At 42.0% G+C, this 23,356-nt stretch overlaps 1 protein-coding gene and 1 long non-coding RNA gene across 28 annotated transcripts in view; one reads left to right on the top strand and one right to left on the bottom strand.

Moving 5' to 3' along the window:
* The window catches only part of SYTL2 (synaptotagmin like 2), a 103,938-nt gene that overhangs the window by 78,723 nt on the left and 1,859 nt on the right, over window positions 1–23,356 (top strand). For 9 of the 27 annotated variants that reach the window (XM_087895825.1, XM_087895820.1, XM_060686182.2 and 6 more), the window contains 8 exons: window positions 2,320–2,373; window positions 3,957–3,992; window positions 7,172–7,266; window positions 9,918–10,040; window positions 13,172–13,341; window positions 14,916–15,018; window positions 18,847–19,017; window positions 20,257–20,335. In XM_087895825.1, coding sequence (XP_087751951.1) covers window positions 2,320–2,373; window positions 3,957–3,992; window positions 7,172–7,266; window positions 9,918–10,040; window positions 13,172–13,341; window positions 14,916–15,018; window positions 18,847–19,017; window positions 20,257–20,335 — 831 coding nt within the window. The remainder of the gene's footprint in view (window positions 1–2,319; window positions 2,374–3,956; window positions 3,993–7,171; window positions 7,267–9,917; window positions 10,041–13,171; window positions 13,342–14,915; window positions 15,019–18,846; window positions 19,018–20,256; window positions 20,336–23,356) is intronic. The other 18 variants (XM_087895829.1, XM_087895823.1, XM_087895815.1 and 15 more) reach the window with 4 other exon arrangements.
* LOC132710294 (uncharacterized) overlaps window positions 591–23,356 on the bottom strand; it is a 38,322-nt gene continuing 15,556 nt past the window's right edge. Inside the window, exons 2-5 of the long non-coding RNA XR_015734606.1 lie at window positions 13,129–13,380; window positions 12,819–12,956; window positions 6,079–7,281; window positions 591–3,758 (exon numbers count right to left, since the gene is read on the bottom strand). This is a non-coding gene — a long non-coding RNA (uncharacterized LOC132710294). The remainder of the gene's footprint in view (window positions 3,759–6,078; window positions 7,282–12,818; window positions 12,957–13,128; window positions 13,381–23,356) is intronic.

Here is a 23,356-nt window from a genome sequence, read left to right as displayed (position 1 = left end):
TTTTAATATACTTTTGTCCCAGTCTGTCCACCGTTGTCGTTTTATGTTCCTTGTGGAAGGAGTAAATACCAGGGGTGAAATCTACTTACCTTCCTTACCGGTTCGGAAGTGCACGTGCCGCGCAGACCCTCTGCGCATGCGCAAAATCTTCTGCGCATGTGCAGAGGGTAAAACACAGGTTACTTCCTGGTTAAAACCAGGAAGTAACGACACTCGAGTGGGCGGAGCCTCGTGCTGCCATCGCTACCGGTTCTCCAAACCACCGGCCACAATCGCTACCAGATCAGGAGCATTTCACCCCTGGTAAATACCTTGAAAAGTTTTCATGAAGCAAATGCATCTGCAAGTTTGATAAGTACAGGAGGGATTGAAAAAAACTTATATAAAGTTATTTTTTAAAAAAATATTTTATTAATTTTTTGATAAGCACAAAACCAAAAACATACATACAAAAATACAAAAGAAAAAAGAATACAAAGATACAAAAAAAATGAAAGAAAGAAAAGAGAACACTTTTTATGTGGAACTGTGTCCATTTACAAACTTATCACTATAAAGTACTTATGCTCTATATATTTTTACTTCATCAATTTTTGTTAGGTCTGAGCCTGTTTCATCTTTCTCTTTTTAATCCATTTGTACCATTTCTCCCATATAAAGTTATTTTTTTAGTGGGATTGTTTCAGAAGATGCAAGGTGAAATGGCTCACACCCTGTCTTGATCAATATTGTAGCTATTCCTGGATTGAAATACATGATGGCTCATCCCAGTTTTTATTACAGGTAGTCCTCGGTTAGCAACTGCAGTTGGGACCTGCAACTCCGTCATTAAGTGAAGTGGTTACTAAGGGTGACTGTGCTTATGGTTGTAATTCAACTTTCCTTTGCTTTACAGACCTGCAAAGGTCACAAATGCAAGGATGGCTCAGTGGTAAAATTAATTTTTCATCATCATTGTAACTATGAACAGTTGGAATGGTGCAGTGGCCTAGAGGTAGAGCTCTCGCCTCACAATCAGGAGGTTGTGGGTTCGATCCTAGGTAGAGGCAGATATTTCTCTCTTCGGGCACAATTGAGAATATATCTGCTAAACAAAACTTCACATTGGCAACAGGAAGGGCATCCGGCCAGTAAACACTCTGCTAGCTCCATTCAGTTGCCCAGACTCCACCCCACAAGTGATTATGGGGTCGTTAAAAAAAGATGATGATGATTATAACTATGAATTTAGTTATTACATTAGACAATTGCTAAATGAGGACTATCTGCACCTGAATTTTATTTCCATTATCCCACCTGGCGGATAATGCTAGTAGTAAGGTCTTATCAGGGGATGACTTGATTATCATTAAGTCATTGCTGTACACATTTCATATAAATGTTCTATACTTAAAATTATTCTAGAAATGTACTATTCTGGTAGCCTTTGACTTTACAACGATTCGTCTAGTGATTGTTCAGTGTTACAGTGGCACTGAAAAAAAGTAACTTGGGACCATTGTTCACATTCACAAGTGTTGCAGCGTCCCCAAGGTCACGTGATTAAAAAATTCAGAGGCTTGGCAACTGGCATGTATTTATGCCGGTTGCAGAGTCCTGGGATCAGTGGTGGTATTCAGCCGGTTCTATCCGGTTCGAGCAAACCTGTAGCGGTGGGGACGGGAGGCTCCGCCCACCCGCCCAGACATCATCACGTCCCATTTTTGAAGGTCCCACACATGCACGGAGGTGGCGCGTGTGCTTACATTTGCAAACCGGTAGCGAAGATAAGTGAATACCAGCCCTGCCCCAGGATCATGGAATCACCTTCTGACAAGCAAAATGAATGGGGAAGCCAGATTCTCTTACCAACCATGTTACTGTCTTAACAACTGCGGTGATTCACTTAACAATTGTGGCGAGAAAGATCGTAAAATGGGGTAAAAAAAATTCACTTAACAACTGTCTTGCTTAGCAACAAAAATTGTGGGCCCAAGTCGAGAGCTACCTCCAGTGGTGGGATTCAGCCAGTTCGGGAGAACCGGTTGTTAATTTTCTGAGCAGTTTGGTGAACTGGTTGTTGGAAGAAATCATTAGGGCAGAGAACCGGTTGTTAAATTATTTGAATCCCACCACTGGCTACCTCTATATAAATTGTACTAAAAATTTTGATAACCTTCTCTTCTTCCTGTGGCACAGTCCATGTGGTTTTATAAAGGAGGCTTTTTCAGTACTCCAAATTTCATTTTGCTTCTCTCCCATTTCTAGAGGCTTCAACCTACAAGGATATCCTGAACAGCCGAGTTATCTAATTGTCTCACCATTTTTCCTCTTGCACAGATAAAGAAAAAATAAACCTTGCCAAGGAAGACTTAGTACTTAGTGCTGAAGATGGTAATTATTTTATACGTAGTTGCATGAATCTAATGTTCTACTTTAGTCAAATGTGTGCAATAAGTATTCTGTGTTTTCTGTGGCAGCTAATAGCTAGGCTTTATAGCTGTTAAATATTTCATGATTTAGAGTTCGGGTTAGTCTGTGGGTTTTGGCTTACTGCCGTGTATGAAGATGGCCCTCTCAGAAATATAGATTGCAGTCCAGCTTACGTTGCTCAAGTTTGAACCCACAGCCTTGGGAGAACTCAGAGTATGTATAAAATGCGTGCCAAACCTTAACATAAACTATGATATGCCACCGTAATTGAAATTAAAATGGACAGAACATCCCTAACTTCCTAGAATATTTGACCACGATTAATTGACCAGTCAGTGATTGATTGCTTTGGAAAAAAATGATATACACCAATCAGCCATTAGGAAGGCACCGCATAAATATGACTCCCCAAATAGCCCAAAGCACATATTTTGGTAGAGAGAAGTTCTCTGAAGATGGGCTCCAGCATGAGTCCAAAATCTGTGGTCCAGGGGTGAAATTTACTTACCTTCCCTACCGGTTCGCCAATGTGTGCACTTAGGGAGACAGACCTGGAAATCAGGTAAGACGGCAAGAGGAGCCCCATCTTGCTTGACGTGCCCCAAAATAATAAGACCTCGTCGAAAATAAGGCCAAGCGCTTATTTTGGGGTTCAAAAAAAATATAAGACAGGGTCTTATTTTCAGGGAAACACGGTATTAAATACAAACAGTTCGAAAACAAACAGACTTTATTAGAACAGCTGAGAATTAACTCATTCTCAGCGTAGTCCAAACTAAATGAAAGCAAATTCTTCAAAACACCATTCCTCAGTTTATCACCGACCTTGGGATAATTAGGCAAACTGCCAAAGGCTTTTCTTGGCAAAAGTTCAGAAGCAGAAGATGCAGACAAGAAATGAATACAGTGAAACAAGAAGCAATTCTCTCAATGTTGTTTTCTGGCAAAGAGGCCAAGAGCCGTTGCTGGCCTTTTAAGCCTTATGGGAGGGGCCAATCATCTCTTGGCCCTACTCCCGAGTCGTCCTCTCTGCTTTAGCTGCTCCTGCCTTCTGGCAGCTCTTCTCATACGTGCACTAGGAACAGGCTCCTCCTGTTCCTCTGCCTCTCTACTGTCAGCCTCTGGAGGCTCCGAAGTCCGCACATCACTCCCGATGGCCCTGGTCCCATCTCTGCCTCCGATACAGAGCCCTCATCCGGCCTTCCGCAGCCTCCAGGACTGGCCCATGTTCTTCCTCAGCCTATCGCTGTCCGACTCCGCTGCCAGCTCCGCAGGCTGCTGGCGGACCACAACAGTCCAGTTGCCTTTTAGAAAAAGCACCTTTGGGACAACCATGACCTGTAGGACTGAGAATCACCATAAACATTCTGGATTAATTATCCTCTGCCCACTCTAACGTTTTCCAGTCCATTTTCAAAACCCATCCAAATTATCATCCGTCATTACATAAATAGGTCCTGTCGGTTAATTGCAGCACTGTTATAACGAGAGCCTCCTTGTTAAATATAACAGTATGTTATTTGTGGTTGCCATTTTTTAATCAGATCACCCAGCTGAGCCCAATGACAACCCAGCAGGAAGTGAGTAATGACCCTTCCTGAAATGTGTAACATTTTGTGACTTCTCATTGTTTTATGTTCTGCGACTGACTAACTAAACCACTAATACATTCCGAGGCTGTTCTTGTGCCGCTAATTGTTTGCATCTTATAAAACGAGGACTAATTTTGCGTCGCGGAGAGCCATTGTGTGTTTAAAGCAAGGCATAGTTCCATTTGCCACCTGAAGTTAACACCCAGAGAACAGAAGGAAAACAAATGGTAGAACGCATGAGAATGAGATAGTAATGCAGCAGGAGAAAGTAATAATCTGATCGTGAAGGATTTATAGCTCATTTGCAAACGTGGTTTGGGAAGAGATTGTTACAGCCTTGATTCCAGAGAAGGATCAGGGAAGAATTTTGAGATTTTTATGTTCTTGGTGGATATACAGTAGTGGCCAAAATTGTGGAATCCTTGTGGGAAAAGTGTATTTTTGAGATTTGATGGCTAATAACATCACTTTTTTTTTTGGAGTTTCAAGATAATCCTATTCTACTGCTGGAATGGCCTGGGAATAACCCAGACCTTAACCCAATGGAAAATCTATGGAGCCAACTAAATAATCTTGTTAGTCAGAAGCGACCCAGCAAAAAAAAAATTGCTTAATAGAAGCAATTCTTCAATCTTGGTTTCACATGATAACAGCTGCAGAACTAAAAGACTTGGTTCACTCCATGGGAAGACATTGTAAGGCTGTAATTCATGCTAAAGGTTACCCAACTAAGTATTAACTGACATGGTGATCATTTTTGTATATCTTGTTTTTTCTAATGTGATAATTTTTGTATATCTTTTTTTTTACGTGTTTCACTTTTCTTCTTGATACTGTAACTGCTAATCTAATAGCAAATCCTTCATAAACATTATTGCATTACATTCTTGATTAAATTATCTTTCCATTGATATATAATTTTATGGTACTATACAGTGGTGAAATCCAATTTTTTTTACTACTGGTTCTGTGAGCGTGGCTTGGTGGGCGTGGCAGGGGAAGAATACTGCAAAATCCCCATTCCCTCCCCACTCCTGGGGGAAGGATACTGCAAAATCCCCATTCCCTCCCCACTCTGGGGCCAGCCAGAGGTGGCATTTGCCAGTTCTCTGAACTACTCAAAATTTCCGCTACCGGTTCTCCAGAACCTGTCAGAACCTGCTGGATTTCACCCCTGGTACTACTCCAAAATAAAGTGGTGTTATTAGCTTGTTTTAGAAAAATATACTTTTCCCAAAAGGTTTCCACAATTTTGGCCATTATTGTAGGGCACGGTTTTTGTTTGTAGAAAACTTGGTGCCCACTGAATAATTGCAACATTGCTAAGCTTTATTTTTTTCCCTCCCTCTTCCCACTCTTCATCTGCCGGAATGGATGATGAATGTTCAGTTTAAGAAAAAAAAAGAAAGAAAAATTTTCCCTTTCTTCTCCTTTCTTTTTTAGTTTCTATAATGGGAAGGAATATGTAAAATTATGAGTAAGGATTGAATTGAGCAATTCTATATTGCAGTGTCTGGCTACTCCAAATGTAAAATAATTAAATAAGTAATGTACAGGTAGTCCTTGACTTATAGCAGTTCATTGAGTGACTGTTCGAAGTTATAACGGCATGGGAAAAGTGACTTACGATCGTTTTTCATATTTAAGACCATTACAGCATCCCCATGGTTACTTGATCAAAATTCAGATGCTTGGCAACTGACTCATATTTATGACGGTTGCAGTGTCATGTGATCCCCTTTTGTGACTTTCTGACACGCAGAGTCAGTAGGGAAGACAGATTCACTTAACAACCGTGTTACTAACTGAACAAATGCAATGATTCACTTAACAACTGGGTCAAGAAAGGTCATAAAATGGGGCAAAACTCAGTTTTAACAACTGTCTCGCTTAGCAGTGGAAATTGTGGGCTGAATTGTGGTCGTAAGTCGAGGACTACCTACACTGAACATCCATCACTATCAGTTTCCAAGGGATACCTAAATACAGGTAGTCCTCGACTTACAACCATTCATTTAGTGACCGTTCAAAGTTACAACGGCACTGAAAAAAGTTGCCTACAACTGGTGCTCACCTTTACGATCCTCATAGCATCTCCAAGCTCACATGATCAAAATTTGGGCTCTTGGCAGCTGTCATCTATTTACGGTGATTGCAGCATCCAAAGATCGTGTGACTGCCACTTGCAACTTTTCTCAGCTGGGTTTCTGACAAGTAATTGGGGAAAGACGGATTTGCTTCACAGAGCGATTCACTTAATAACTGTGACAAAAAAGTTCATAAAACCAGGCGTGACTCACTTAACCTCCTTGCTTAGCCACAAAAATTCTGGTCCCAACTGTGGTTGTAAATTAAGGATTACCTGTACTGGGATGCAGTTAACATTTAAATTTAATCTTCAGTGTATCATGATGAAGGTTAGCATCCCATTTTTCTGATGTTTTGAAGCAGGAAATAGTCCTTAAAAATGTGGTTAAAAATAATAATAAACGTCTGAAAACGTCTGGTCTTAAACTTCCTCTGTACCTTCCTTGTCTGATCATCCGCAACTTCAATTTTCTGGTAAAATCTTTAAATTTAGTCCATTACATTCAAAAGATCCTGATTTAAGAAGGGTGTTGAACGTCGACAAGGAAGAGTAGAAGTCAGATAATCTCGTGATAATATTCAATTCGATAGAGGCACTTTTTTTTTCACACAGAGGGATATTGGTAACTGTTTAATACATGGATAAATTGAATGAACCCATTGGTAAATTTATTTATAAACCAGGTTTGCCACAAATCCTTGATTTATATAAAATGTAAGCTCTGGTATAAATTATCTCTTAAGCACCATCTCATGTAGCTTTGCTTATATCTCATGGGAGAATTCTTGTGGACCTATATTATTGTAGTTGTAGGAATGGAGAAATGGCAAAAATTCCTTATTTTAGAGGAGATTTGAAATCCCAGAAAGGACTTTTATAGATCATGAATTACGTTAGTTCTTTGAGCTTCTTTGCAGCAAACTTTGCTGGTTTTATTAAACGTAACTTGCACGCACATGTTTTTCAAGCATGTTTTGGGGTTGTTGTTTTTTTCTTCCAAGAACACTTTTATGAGTCAATCTTTTTAGCAAGACTAGAATCTAATTAGCTTTTCTCCATGTGAATTGCTGCTTTTTAGTTTCCACAGCACCTTCTTTCTCTGACAGTCAGTTTTCGCGTCCGGAAAAAATTAAGATGATGAGCAAATCGGTCCCAGCATTTCTTCAAGATGAGGCAAGTTTTTAATCTCTGTTTAAGAAAAACCATAATGTTGATTTCGCTTTAAGGTTGTGCTGTTTTAGTCAAATGTATGGCAACTATACTAAGAAAGCAGGAGGGTAAAGAAATGAAGCTTGCAGATGTCCTTTTTATTGCAATCAGTCTGAATATTGTAAAAAAGAAAATAATGGAAGGATACTTTGGAGAATCCTATTAAGAAAGCAGCACTTTTTCCTTAGTGGTTCATAAATAACATTTTATGCATCTGGACTGGTCGAACAACTGCTTTCAAAAATTGAAATAATCATCTGTTTCATACCCCACATTTTCTCTTAAAGGAATGGCAATGCAGTTTTTTTGACAAGACAAACTAAAATTGTAATTTGTATTGTAAAAATGTGTATTTGACTGCACAGGAAAGCAGCCCCCTCTGGTTGCTGGTCACCCTATTATATCACTTACCCAATTATTTCTTCAATTATTTATTTCAGGGGTGTCAAACTCACGGCGTCACGTTGTCGGCACGTGACATATCATGACTTCCCCCCCTTTGCTAAACCGGGGGTGGGCGTGGCCATCGCGTGACACATCCAGGCTGTGGGCCGCAAGTTTGACACCCCTGATTTTTTGGGTTATTAGGTTTATATGGGGTTTCAGACACAACTGCCTTTGAGGGGCTTACAAATGAATAACTAATAAAAAGATTACATTGATATGTAAATCATAAAAAACATTTAAGTTTTGCAGCGTTGAAAGAGAGTCCAGTTAGAAGAGATTCACTCACAAGGAGGGAATAAAACTCTTTATTTTATTAAATAGCGGCTCTTATTAAATAGCAGCTCTTAAAAAGCTGCTACTTCATTGCCATAAACTGTGGTTTGCAAACGCCGGTGGCTACGATTCATAGAATGCACTAAGACAGACCCCAAGCAAGCCACAATATGTAGATGAAATCCAACTATATATTAATTCCTAGATATAGGTAGTCCTCGACTTACAAGCATTCACTTAATGATCGTTTGAAGTTACAACAGCACTCATAAAAGTGACTCACGACCGTTCCTCCCTCTTATGACCGTCACAGCATTCCCATGATCATGTGATCAAAAACTTGCAGGCTTGGAAACCAGCATGTATTTATGATGGTTGCAGCATCCTGGAGTCACGTGATCACCATTTGCAAACTTCCCAGCTGACTTCCGACAAGCAAAGTCAAAGTAGGAAGCCCAATTTGCTTAATGACGACATAAGTGCTGAACAAACCTGGGCAAAAGAAGGCCGTGAAATTGGGCATGACTCCCTTACCAACTGCCTTCCTAGCAACCAAAATTCAGGTCTCAGTTGTGGTTGAAATTCGAGGACTACCTGTTACATGGAACACAGAAGCAAGACTTTTCAATTTCTGGAATTAGAAATTATTTTCTTTCCTCAGAGGATCAGATTTGACAAAACTTGAAGATTGCAACACTGGCTCCTTTGTCTTAGGGACAGATGGCCTTTTTCTTTAGGCCCAGAACGAAATCAAGGAATAATAATAATAATAATAATAATAATAATAATAATAATAATAATAATAATAATAATAATAATAATAATAATAATATAAAAATAATATATAATATTAAAATAATAAGAAAAAATCACAAAGTACCGGGACTTGCAAATTGAAGTTGAGCAACTGTGGAAAAAGGAATCGTGTGTTGTCCCGATTGTAATTGGAGCCCTTGGAGCAATACCCAAAGAGCTACCCCGCTATTTAGAAATTCTAAATTTGCCGGACTTGAACATTTTGACTCTACAAAAAACCACCTTACTCCGAACAGCTTACATCCTCCGACGATACCTTAACAGTTCCTAGGTCCTTGGTTAGGACTCGAGCTGCTGAGCTATTAACCAGCCTCAAAGGCTGTGAATCTCACTAAAGATTAACCAATAAATAATAATAATAATAATAATAATAATAATAATAATAATAATAATAATAATAATAACAACAACAACAATGTAAACCTGGCCATCAAAACTACGCAATTATGGATGAAACATGTAACAGTGATACCCATTGTCATCGGGGTACTTGGTGCCATGACCAAGAATTTTATATGATACATCAACAAATTTCAGCTTTCTGCAATAACAACAGCAGAACTGCAAAAAACTGCGCTACTCGGAACATCATACATCTTAAGAAGGTACTTGGTTGATACCTAGGACGCTGGCAGCAACCAGTATCAACCATTAGCACCAGTCAATGGTATTTGTGACACATTTTTAAATGTCCAGTTGACTGAGTTTCATGTTTAATTAATTAATAATAATAATAATAATAATAATAATAATAATAATAATACACCACATCACATGTCTTATCTACACTACACCACTAGCCAGAGAAACAGGGCAGCTGACCTCCTTTCCTTTAAAATTGATCCGAGTTTGTTTGAAGGGAGAATGCTGAGCCTTCTGAGTGCACCACCTAATTACTGTTGTTTTCATTAAGTGCTGCTTAAACGATTGCATGCAAATTATGCATGCCACATTAACCTGAGATATGGCTGGCTGGATCCCAGACTCGGGAATCTTGGCAGAGCTGTTTGTTGTCCTTACCACTTTTTCGAACATCTGTGCAGACTTTTCTTTCTCTCCCTTTGTGTAATGTCTTGTAGAGCGATGACAGAGAGACAGATACAGCATCTGAGAGCAGTTACCTACATGGGAGACTCACAAAGACCCCGAGTTCCCTAACCAATCTTAGTTCTGGCTCTTCTGGCTTGGCATCCTTGTCTTCTGTATGTAAACCGAAACACTAGTTAATCATGCTGCTTTCACTAATAGTCTTCTCTGACTTCTTTGGGAGTTCATGCTTTTGGTGCCCTTATAAAGGATCTTGATTAATTATTACAGGTAGTCCTTGACAAAAGTTTGCTTAGTGACCATTTGACGCTGCGGTAGCACAGTGGTTAGAATCAGTGGTGAAATTAAAAAAATTCCCCTACCGGTTCTGTGGGTGTGGCTTGTTGGGGGGGGAGGTCATGTGGCTGGGTGCGCATGGCCAACTCGACATCACTCACATCGAGGGGCTCCTCACTGGCCCCTCCCCTCCCAGCCATTCCTTGTCGTGAATGGCAGGAAAATGGGGAGGGGAATATTCCTGCCTACCATCCTTCCTTCATCTGTGCTGAGATTGAGGAATGAATGACAGGCAGGAAAATCCCCTTCCCCAATTTCCTGCCTTTCACAAAAACGGCTCCATTCCAGCTGCTCCCCCCCTGTCCCCCTCCCTCCTGGGACTACCTTAAAAGGGACAGGCTGCAGCAGCTCCGTTCTGAATGGAGGGAGAAAAGTTAGCATTCTCTCTGCTGCATTTAGCATTGAATTCTGTGGAATATCGAACCACCAGAAGAGGTGAGTGGCCACTGGCCGGGCGTGGGTGGGGCCAACGAGGGGTGATTAGTACCGGTTCAGCGAACTGATGCCAATAATCCCTAGCGGTTCGCCCGAACCGGTAGGATTTCAACCCTGGTTAGAGTGCAGTACTGCAGGCTACTTCTGCTGATCACCAGCTGCCAGCAGTTTGGCAGATCGAATCTCACCAGGCTCAAAGGTTGACTCAGCCTTCCATCCTTCCGAGGTCGGTAAAATGAGGACCCAGATTGTTGGGGGCAATAATGTTGACTTTCTGTAAACCGCTTAGGGCTGTAAAAGCACTGTGAAGCGGTATATAAATCTAAGTGCTATCGCTAAATGCTATTGCTACAATGGCACTGAAAAAAGTGACGACTGTTTTTCACACAATTGTTTCAGCATCCCCATGATCAAAATTCAGACCCTTGGCATCTAACTCATACTTACGACAGCTGCAGTGTCCTAGTGTCATGTGGTCACCTTTAGTGACCTTCTGACAAGCAAAGTGAATGAGAAAGCTAGATTTACTTAACAACTGTGCTACTAATTTACCAACTGCAGCGATTCGCTTAACGACTATGGCAAGCATGATCTTAAAATGGGGCAAAATTCATTTAATAATTGTCTTGTTTAGCAACAAAAATTTGGGGCTCAATTGTCTGGTTGTAAGTCGAGGACTACTTTGTTACATCTTTGGGTTTGAAACTTTGGCCAACTTTGTTTGGGTTGGAAAATTAAGGATGGTGGTGGACAACACAGAATCCCAGGGTGGAAGTTCAAACATTATCGCGGAAGCAGCAGAAGATACTTCTGTAATGTTGCGAAGAAAATTGTAGCATGATGTCCAAGATTTTATGTCCAGAACCTGAGCTTGGTTAGACAGTGTCAATTTTTTCTTTTTTCCTTTTTAAATTCTTTTCTCATCTGAGTTATTTTTTCAATTTTATTTTTGGAAAGTCCTTTCATTAGGACCTTCAGAGTGCTTGTTCTTAGGATCTGTGAAACAAACCATAACTAATTTCAGTTCTTGTATGGTTTATTGAAGATGACGGCCAAAGCCACAGGGGAATTCATTCTGGTTTGCCGTGACCGGCTAGAAAACCAAAATGGAAATCCATGTTCAAAATGTCTGAATTTATGAATTAATATTAATGTCTCTGGTAGTGTTGAGCCATGAAGACGTGTTGAATTTTTTGAATTCTGTATTGATGTAGAATCCTTTCTTTAGTAAATCTTGATTAAGATCACCCAGAGGCATAGTAATAAAATAATGCACTTGCATTTTGAAGGCAGAATTTTAAATCAACCTTGAATTTTCAGGAGAGATTGAACTGACCTTAAATATCTAGAAAAAAGGGTCTTATATTGCCTTGGTCACTGCATTGTTTGGAAAACAAGAGAGTTGAAGATTGTCAAATAAATGCTAAGACAAAATGCTAAATGTCACCAGTGGATAATTATATAATAGTTCTGGGCACAAACCTCCAAATAATGAGCACAGAAGGGAAAGTCAAAAGCAAAACCAGTTAAGAGGTTTTTCGATACTCATTGTTAATTGGTTCTGGGATACCAAAAAGGAGTACCAAACAAAATTTTCCCATGAGGAATAATGCAGTGAGTAGCAAGCAGGGGTGGGATTCAGCTGGTTCAGACCAGTTCGCGCAAACCGGATGCTAATTTTACATCTGGTTCACCGAACCGGTAGTTGCAAAGACTGGCTGGCCCCGCCTACTCCACCCCTCCCAGGAGTTTCCACACGGCCCGTTTTGGATGCCAGGTAAGCATACCGCCTGCGTGGAGGCTCTGGGAGGGTGAAAAATGGGCCTCCCAGAAGTTCTGGAAGTCTGGAAACGGGCTCGTTTCCAGCCTCCGGAGGGCCTCCAGAGCCTGGAGGAGGCCATTTTCGCCTTCCTGGAGGCTCGAGAAAAGCCTCTGGAGCTTGGGGAGGGCAAAAGTATCCCCCTGCCATGGTGCAGAAGGCCGAGTAGGCCACGCCCACCATGGCCACACCCACCCAGCAACTGGGCAGAGAACCGGTTGCTAAAATTTTTGAATCCCACCCCTGGTCACAAGGCACCCAACACTGACAAATTCTAGCTTGTGCATTGAATACCAAACAAACGACGACAAAATTTTTGCATCAAAATGCATTGAGTACCAACCTTGATGAGTTCCAAAGCAGTTGAGTATCAAGGTACCAGTGTAGTAGAATTTGAAGAGAGGTGCAGGTGAAATATTTTCTGCTGGATCCGCTGTATAAAGTTATTCTTTGCATGAGTCCTCTTAATGATTTCTGCTTACTAAAAAAAAGAGCATGCATTATTTGGATGTGTGGATTATATCTCCCTTTGAATAATATCTGTAAAGGGTTTCTCAGCTGTTCTTCCTTAATTTTTCTATCGCGTCCAGAGGCAGATTTTTCTTCTGCGCTTCAGTGTCTTTCCTGTGCTGAGAACTGATCTAGGAACTTACCCTTTTAAAAAGCATTTATTCTCTTCCTTTCGGACATCTGCAGGTGAGCACCAGTGTGATGAGCGTGTACAGTGGAGATTTTGGCAACGTGGACGTGAAAGGGAATCTCCAGTTTGCCATTGACTATGTGGAACAGTTGAAGGAGTTCCATATTTTTATTGCCCAGGGCAAGGATTTGGCAGTTGCCGATGTGAAAAGACAACGTTCAGATCCGTAAGTGCAGTTGGAGGAGAGAGCCTGAAACAGTCATTTCTTTAGAAAAAAGAAAAAGAACTGTGCTGTTATTACTTTCATTATTTGTTTGTTTGTTTGTTCGTATCTCATCTTGATTACTTTTATGAATAACTCAAGTTGGCGAACATATCTAGTGCACCTTCCTCCTCCTGTTTTCTCCACAACAGCCCTGTGAGGTGGGTTAGGCTAAGAGAAAGTTAACTGCCCTCGAGTCACCCAGCTGGCTTTCATGGCTAAGGCAGGACTAGAACTCACAGTTTCCTGGTGATTGGCCCAAAGTCACCCAGTCACCTTTCATGCCTAAGGCGGGACTAGAACTCTCAGTCTCCTGGTGATTGGCCCAAAGTAATCCAGTTGGCTTTCATGCCTAAGGCGGGACTAGAACGTACCATCTCCTGGTGATTGGCCCAAAGTTACCTAGCCACCTTTCATGCCTAAGGCAGGACTAGAACTCTCAGTCTCCTGGTGCTTGGCCCAAAGTAATCCAGTTGGCTTTCATGCCTAAGGCGGGACTAGAATTCACAGTCTCTGGTGATTGGCCCAAAGTCACCCAGTATTCTGACCTAGGCATTCCCAAACCACGAAGCAGACTCCTTATCCCGACAAAAATCCCTTTTTCTTAAGATACTGTGAATTTCTCTCATTCACATTCAGCAAAGTCTTTCAAGGGAGAATTTACAGTCACAGACCTTATCTGGCTTGGAGATCTGCCAGGCCGATATCTTCAAAACTTGGCAAGGAGTCTCGGAGAGTCACGAATCAATTAAGCTAATTGTCTCCTGCAAACCCCTCTCCCCTTTCGCTCCTCTTTATTCCCTCTGGGAGGGGCCATTCATCGTCCACCTGTGGCCTTACTCCCAAGTCGACCCTTGTTCTTTAGCTGTTCCCTTCATCTGGCAACTCTGCGCATGCGCACACTGGGAACAGGCTCCAGCTTTTCGTCTGCCTCACTGATGTCTGACTCCAAAGGCAGACGATAACTGTCATGCGACCCTAGCTCCCTCTCTACCTCCGACGCAGAGCCCTCATCAGAGCCTTCCCCAGACTCCAGGACTGGCCCATGTTCCTCCCCAACCTCCTCACTGTCCGAGTCTGCCGCCAGGTCCGCTGGCTGCTGGCGGGCTACAACACCCAGCATGCTTTCATGCCTAAAGTGGGACTAGAATTCAGACTCTCCTGCAAATAAAATTAATTAATAATAATTAAAATTAATTAATAAATTAAAAAGAAAATAGAAACAAAAAACTCAAAGGGCAGACTCAATGGACCATTGGGGTTTTTTTTTCTGCCATCAGCTCCTAAAATTCAGTCAATGTGCAAACCCAAATAGGGCTGAAAGAAATTTGTAGAGGAAAAAAAAAATATTAGTAACATATTCCGTATTTCAATTTTTTGGAAGAAGCTTGTAACAAAATCATAGATATGTTTTTTTTTTTCATTTAAAGAGAAAGTTAAACATAATCTAACCGAAGGTTTTTAGGTTGGTACTGGGCTTCACTGGACATTGTATTCTGACTCTTGTTTTCTCATATTTGGCCATGAAACCCTTTTAGGTATGTGAAGAGTTACCTGCTACCAGAAAAACATAAATTGGGCAAAAGAAAGACATCTGTGAAGAAGAAGACACTGAATCCCGTCTACAATGAGATATTACGGGTAACTTTCATCTTTCCCTTTCTTTCTGATAAGGGGTTCATACCCAGATGAGCATAGATTAACTCCAAGATTTAAATCAGACCAACAATCGAAAAATAAACAATACCCCAATCAAAGAACTACCAAAGCAAGCCAACAATAAACAGCCCAACCAAAGAACCTGTAAGACCATCCCCACCCACACTGACAGGGCAAGCCACTAGAACCGTGATGGCGACCTTATGGCATGCTTGCCCAAAGTGGCACGTGGAGCCATGTCGCCTGGAACGCCAGCTGTCGCCCCAGCCCGGCTCCACCGCACATGCGTGTGCGCCTCCCGCGGGCCAGCTGGTCTTCAGGTCTCTGCAGCGCATGCGCAGGGGCGGGGCCAGGGGTGAAATCCAGCATGTTCTGACAGGTTCTGGAGAACCGGTAGTGGAAATTTTGAACAGTAAATGCCACCTCTGGCTGGCCCCAGAGTGGGGTGGGAATGGAGATTTTGCAGTATCCTTCCCCTGCCATGTCCACCAAGCCACACCACACCCACCAAGCCATGCCCACAGAACCAGTAGTAAAAAAAAATTGGATTTCACCACTGGGCAGGGCGCATGTAGGGGATGCATGTGTGCATGCACAGGGGCGCTCGCATTACATTTTGGAGGTTCACGCACACCCTCCCATACCCCATTTTCAGCCTGGAAGGCCACCGGCACAAGCCAAAACAGGGCACGGGGGGCGGAGTGCATGCACGGGGCCGGGGCTGCATGCCCAGGGGGGTGGAGTGCATGCGCAGGGGATGCACATGCATGTGTGGGGTGGACGCATGCACGGGGGGCACTCACATTGCATTTTGGGGGTCCGGGCACGTGTACGTGCATTTGTGCGTGCATTCGCACATGTGCTTGCATGCTTTGGGCACTCGGCAGCAAAAAGGTTAACCATCACTGCACTAGAATATAAACTGAGTGTCAGGTTTCGAGGTCATCTCAAATAAATTGCATTTCAAACAAAGTCTTTGAAGGAAAACTCCTATTTATTAAGCGCGACATTCTAAATCAGATTCCATCGAAGCCAACACTGACTTCCAGACCCAAAACCCTCCCTTTCCGTTCCCCACTCCCCTGCACTTATTGGCCATCTTCCAAGTCATTCTACCCCTAATCTACTGCTCCAGCTCAAAGGAATTTCCCCCCTCCCATCCCATCTCCTAGGGGATATTATCCCCAGGGAAAATAAGTAGGTGAAAAGCCAAACGTCCCTTTCCAGATGCCTCTACTTCTCCTTCTTATGTCAGCACTAGAGTAAATGCAGCTTGAAGTGCTGACACTTGAGAGCAAACCTCACTCCCTACTAGCACTGATGATGTTACCTATTTTGGTAATGAAACGTCTGAAAGAAAACCAAGTTGAGAAAACTCCAAGGATCATATGATGACCATTTGTGGCCGTCTGACAAGCAAAGTCAAGAGGGAAGCCAGATTCATTTTACAACCGTGCTGTTAACTTAACCGCTGCAGCGATTGTGGCAGGAAAGGTTGTAAAATGGAGGCAAAATTCACACAACTGTCTCGCTTAGCAGTGGAAGTTTCGGGCTCAGTTATAGTTGTAAGTTGAGGACTACCTATTGTAAGAGTCAGTAGCAGGCTTGTCATGTAGAAAATCCATGGAGTTTATCAGAAGCAATGCTAATGGAAATGGCCCCTAACCAGTCAATAACATAAATGCCCAAACAACCATAAATACCGTATCTGCAAACTGTCTTGTGTTTTAATTGAAAGGCTTTATTTTTATTTCCTTAGTTTTTACTCTGCCGCATTTCCCAAGGACTAATGGAGGTGCCTAATTAAAATCATAACGCAGCAACAGAGTAGCAAATACAATAAATCAAAGCTGACAAAATCCTGGATCAACAATAAAAGTAAAAATACGATGAATCCGGTGGTAGAAACAGCTGAAACCTTGTGACGTTTCAGCAGCTTTCATCAGAAAAATTGAAGAAATATCGTGTGCAATATCATGAAATTTGGGTCACATGGGAATATTTAAAATAAAAACTCTTGCAAGATTTAGCAGTATCTTCAGATCTGGGGCAATTTTATTCATGGAGAGCACATTCAGATCTTGAAATGATAAAGGACTATGATATTATTCATGGGTTAGAATTATTGGAATCATTGAAAGAAGCTGATTTGAAGACGATGAGTAAGTCTGCCAGGAATATCCAGATACAATAACTAAAAGAAAAGTCAAATATTCCAAAATAATAAAGTTAGGAACAACAGAAGCAAAATTACAGAGTTGGAAGGGACCTTGGAGGTCGTCTAGTCCAACCCTATGCTCTATGAATGGCTATCCAATCTCTTCTTAAAAGCCTCCAATGAGGGAGCACTCACAACTTCTGGAGGCACGCTGTTCCACCGATTAATTGTTCTCACTGTCATGAAATTTCTCCTTATTTCCAGGTTGCTTCTCTCCTTGATTAGTTTCCATCCATTACTTTTTGTCCTGCCGTCGAGCGCTTTGGAGAATAGGTTGGCCACTCTTCTGTCTAATCTTCCAAAAATTGGAAGATTGCTATCATGTCACCCCAGATCCTTCTTTTCATTATATTAGACCAGTCATGGTTAATCTTTTTGGTGCCAAGTGGCAAAAGTCTGTGCGTGAATACACGCTGGGTGGCCAGACCTTCAAAATGCAATATGAGCACCCCCGTGCAAGCGCCCCGCTCCACGCATGCGCACACATCCCCATGCATGCCCCCATGCATGCGCAGATCCCCATTCATGTGCCCCCCTGTGCACGCACCTCCCCCACGCATGTGCTCTGGGGCCCCCCACGCATGCGCCCTGGGGGACCCTGCACCCCGTTTTGGCTTCTAGGTTGGTGCAGGAGGCCTTCCAGGCCCAAAACAGGGCACAGGGGGTCCACACGAACCCCCAAAATGCAATGTGAGCACCCCCTGTGCATGTGCCCTGCCTCCCCTGCACATGTGCTCGTCCACCACATGTGCCCCGCACGGCAGAGACCTGAAGACCAGCTGGCCAGCGGGAGGTGCGCATGCATGCGCAGTGGAGCTGGGCTGGGGTGACGGCTGGCATGCCAGGCAACATGGCTCCACATGCCACTTCAAGCACGCGTGCCATAGGTTCGCCATCATGGGACTAGACATACCCAGTTCCTGCAATGGTTCATCATATGCTTTAGCCTCCAGTCCAATAATTATCTTTGTAGTTCTTCTCTGTACTCTTTCTGGACTGTCAACATCTTTTTTGTATTGTGGTGACCAAAACTATGATTTCTAACCCTGCCCTATTTTGCTCATATTTATTTATTTATTTATTTATTTATTTATTTATTTATTTATTTGTTTGTTTGTTTGTTTGTTTGTTTGTTTGTTTATTTATTTATTTATTTATTTATTTATTTATTTATTTATTTATTTATTAAATTTGTATACCGCCCTACTCCCGAAGGACTCAGGGCGGTGAACAGCCAAATAAAATACATATAATACAAATGTTAAAAAGCGTTAAAATACAATTAAATAATTGGCTCAAAGAACGAAATTTAAAACCCCCAAATTCATAAGACAAAATTTAAAATTTAGACATTTTAAAAAGTTTAAAAGAGAGGTTAGGCCAGGCCGGCCTGCTGGAAATGTTTTGATGGCACGGCGGAAAGCGTGCCATCAAAACATCATGAGCTACCCCAAAGCATCTGACCTGCGATTGTTAATGGTAGGATGCTAATGTCACCACGAAAAATTGCTGGGACGTGTCTACAGATCACAGGCTCAGTGGAAAGGAGACGTCATCCTAACTGTGTTTCATGTCTGTTTGTTTCTCTGCAGTATAAAGTAGACAAAGCCGTTTTGGAAAGTCAAAGGTTGAATATCTCAGTTTGGCATCACGATACTTTTGGCCGCAATAGCTTCTTGGGTGAAGTGGAGCTAGACTTGGCAAATTGGGACTGGAATGAAAGTCAGAGCAAACAAATGATCTGGTACCCATTGAAACCAAGGGTAAGTTTTGATTTCCTACATGTGAGCTAAATGTTCTTTGCCCATACACCTCCAGGCATAGCACAAACTTCCCAAATGTCTATGAAGATTCTCGGTCATCCAGGTCTTGGTTGTCCCAAAGATGCTTTTTCAAGAGGCAACTAGAATTTCTTGTTTTTCTTTGAAGACATTTCACTTCTCATCCAAGAAGCTTCTTCAGCTCTGACTGGATGGGGGGGTGGGGGAAATGGAAGGATTTATACTCCTTGCAGACAGCTGGTCAACAGAGGGGGAGGGATACAACATCATCTATCTCCAGTCTACAGCACAGTCCTTTCAGCAGTTCCAACAACGCTCCACACCCATCTGCACCACTCAGGTGGCTCTGAGGACACAGATAAAACTCCAAGTTCTTCAATGGAGAAGGAGCCTTGGTAGTACAGTGGTTTAATGCACCCTGTTATTAACACAGCTGCCTGCAATTTCTGCAGATTCGAATCTTACCAGGCTTAAGGTTGACTCAGACTTCCATCCTTTCTAAGGTAGGTTGAATGAGGACCCGGATTGTGGGGGCAATAAGCTGACTTTGTATAAATATACAAAAGTATGAAGGCTATTGCTTAACGCACTGTAAGCCGCCCTGAGTCTCTGGAGAAGGGCGGCATATAAATCAAATTAAAAAAAATTAAAAATTAAAAAAAAAATGACTGTAAAAGGATGCAAATGACCAGCTGCTTGCAAGGAGTATAAATCCTTCCATTCCCCGCCATCCAGTCAGAGCTGAAGAAGCTTCTCGGATGAGAAGCGATACATCTTCAAAGAAAAACCAGAAAGTCCAGTTGCCTCTTCAAAAAAAAAAAAGCACCTTTGGAATCTTCCCAGATATTACAAGGAATATAAAAAAAAGGTCACCTAAATCACATTTTATGTCCTGAAGTACAAAACCTCTGTGACCGTTGGCCTTTGTAAAAGCTTATGGCCGTGAGAACTTAAACAAATAGAGTATATTGGCTTTTATGGTGGAGAATTTTTGTTTTGGGGAAAACAAAACAGCTGGTGACATTATGTAAATTGATTGTGAGGGCTTTAGTGGCCCTTTCAAATTTCCAGAGATTGTTTGCACATCCTTTGCAGATTCTGTTTGACAAAAAGATACGTCGAGTTACAAAAGTACAGATAGATAGCATTGTGTGTTAGGCTGTTCATAAGCATTGACTGGTTTTGCTTTATTTTTGTCATTCCTTTTTCCAAATGGTGAAGACTCCCTTAAAAGGATTAGAGCTTGAAAACAGAGGGGAGATAAAGATAGCTCTCCAGTATATCCCACAGCCTGTTGGAGGTAAATATTCCAGTTTTGTGTGTGTGCCTGTGTGTGCATCTTCAACAATAAAACTACAATTTGCGTAAGATCTCCGACCTCCGGGTATTTCGCTGTGTACTCAAGACCCTGTTGTTCTGCCAGGCCAGGCTATCAACATAATAATTTTAAATTGGGTGTTTTAAATTTCTGGGGTTTTAAATTGAGCAGAATTATTTAATAATTTTAAATAATTTTAATTGATGTTTGTCTTGTGCTTTTAATAGGCTGTACACCGCCCTGAGTCCTTTGGGAGAAGGGCGGTATAGAAATAAAATAATAATAATAATAATAATAATAATAATAATAATAATAATAATAATAATAATAAATAATTAACTACAACTAACAATAAAAAAGCATGTTACAAAAGAACACACTAAATAGCGAATAAATCATTAACAATGACATTAAACATATAATGTCCATCCTGGCTGATGCTGAAAAATATATCGAAAGTATCTGGTACATTCTCTTTGCTTTACTCAACAGGTCTACAAGTAATTATAAACTTTCCCATCTATAGTTAATAAAAATACTAGAGGTCCCTGATGTGGAAATCTATTTATCTATCAGTTAAATCAACCCACCATCTGTTCACTATTCCTGACAGAACAATAAATCAATGGAACAAATTGCCTCCAGAACTTGTGGGTGCTCCAACACTGGAAATGTTAAAGAAGAGATTGGACAACCATTTGTCTTGAAATAGTATAGGGCAGTGATGGCTAACCTTTTTGCTGTCGTGTGCCAAAAGCAGGGGGAGCACAGGGGGGTCGTGTGCGTGCCCACACCCATAATTCAATGACCCTCCCATGCTCCGCCCTGCCACCCCCCCTCCCCCATGCATGCACGCGCAACCTCCCCCACTCCCCCTCTTTTGGCACACGATGGCAAAAAGGTTACCGGTGGGCCTGGTAGGCCCTTTTTTTGCCCTCCCCAGGCTCCAGAGGCTTTCTTGGAGCCTGGGGAGGGCGAAAACGGCTTCCCTCACCTCCCCTGGAGGCCTTCCGGAGGCCGGAAACGGCTCATTTCCCGACCTCCAGTGGGCCCGGAAGGCCCAAAATTCAACTGGCCGGTGCGCGCATATGCGCTGGAGCTGAGCTAGGGCAACACTTGCGTGCCCACAGATATGGCTCTGCGTGCTACCTGTGGCACGCGTGGCATAAGTTCGCCATCACGGGTATAGGGTTTCCTGCCTGAGCAGGGGGCTTGACTAGAAGACCTCCAAGATTCCTTCCAACTCTGTTATTCTATTTCTGCTACATATACAGCTAGATATGCTACATATAAACATACAGCTGTGTCCTCTTCTCTGATGACATAAAATTATTTAACACCACTGACAATGCTGTTGCCCTACAAAGCGACATTGAACATGTGTCAGAATAGTCGTGCATTTGGCAACTCCAAATCTCAACTAATAAATGCTCTCTCCTGCAAAATAAAAAAATAAATAAAATCAGAACACCAAGTTGGGCGGAAACGATCTCGTAGACAACCCTTACTTTGTTAAGTACCTAAGAGTACTCATCTCAAACAATCTAAGCCCCAGAGTTCCCTGTACCAGCATTGCCAAAAAGGCATTAAGAATTGTTAACCTAATCTTGCGAAGCTTCTTCTCCGGTAACATTGTACTGCTAACTAGGGCATACAAAACCTTTGCCAGACCAATTCTGGAATACAGCTCATCCGCCTGGAATCCACACTGTAAATCAGACATTAACACGATTGAGCGGGTCGAGAGTATTTTACAAGAAGAGTACTCACTCCTCTACTCACAATAGAATCCTTTATGCCACCAGACTTGAAATTCTGGGCTTGGACAATCTGACAATGCTGCTACCCTTCAAAAAGACCTAGACTTTGTGTCAGAATAATCAAACAATTGGCAACTTCAAATCTCAACCAACAAATGCTCTATCTTACACATTGGCAAAAAGAATCAGAACACAAAATACAAGCTGAGTGGACACGACCGTGTAGACGATCCTCACTCTGTCAAGGACCTTGGAGTACTCCTATCTAATGACCTAAGTACCAAAGCCCACTGTAACAACATCGTCAAAAAGGCATTAAGAGTTGTAAACCTAATCTTCTTCTCCGGTAATATTACACTACTAACCAGAGCATACAAAACATTTGCTAGACCAATTCTAGCAAATCAATTCTAACTATCAAGAGCCTTGATAGTACAGAGGTTTAGTGCACCCTGTCATTAACACAGCTGCCTGCAATTTCTGCTGGTTCGAATCTCTCCAAGGTTCAAGGTTGACTCAGCCTTCCATCATTTCTAAGGTAGGTGAAATGAGGACCCAGTTTGTGGGGGCAATAAGCTGACTTTGCATAAAATATACAAAAGAATGAAGGCTATTGCTTAACGCATTGTAAGTTGCCCTGAGTCTCCGGAGAAGGGCGGCATATAAATCAAATTAAAAAAAAAAAAAAGAATTCTCGAATACAGCTCATCTGTCTGAAACCCACACTGCATTTTGGACATTAATACAATTGAGTGTGTCCAAAGATATTTTATGAGAAGAGTCCTCCGCTCCTCTGCTCACAACAAAATACCTTATACCACCAGACTTGAAATTTTGGGCTTAGACAATTTAGAACTAGGCTGCCTCCGGTATGACCTAAGTGTAGCTCATAAAATTATCTGCTACAACATCCTCCCTGTCAATGACTACTTCAGCTTCAGCCACAACAATATACAAGCACACAACAGATACAAACTTCAAATAAACCACTCCAAACTCGATTGCAGAAAATACGACTTCAGCAACAGAGTGGTCAATGCCTGGAATGCTCTACCTGACTCTGTTGTTACATCCTCAAACCCCCACAGCTTCAACCTCAAACTGTCTACCGCGGACCCCACCCCATTCCTAAGAGGTCCATAAAGGGGGCGTGCATAAGCGCACCAGCGTGCCTACCGTCCCTGTCCTACCGTCCCCATTTATTTGTATTCATTTCCTTTGTTCATATCCTTTGTTTATATTT

Source organism: Pantherophis guttatus, chromosome 5, assembly GCF_059756535.1.
Source record: "Pantherophis guttatus breed Tessera chromosome 5, ASM5975653v1, whole genome shotgun sequence".
In the NCBI taxonomy this organism is placed as follows: Eukaryota; Metazoa; Chordata; class Lepidosauria; order Squamata; family Colubridae; genus Pantherophis; species Pantherophis guttatus.
Note: the sequence above shows the minus strand (reverse complement) of the source record. Positions and strands in the feature narration are given on the sequence as shown.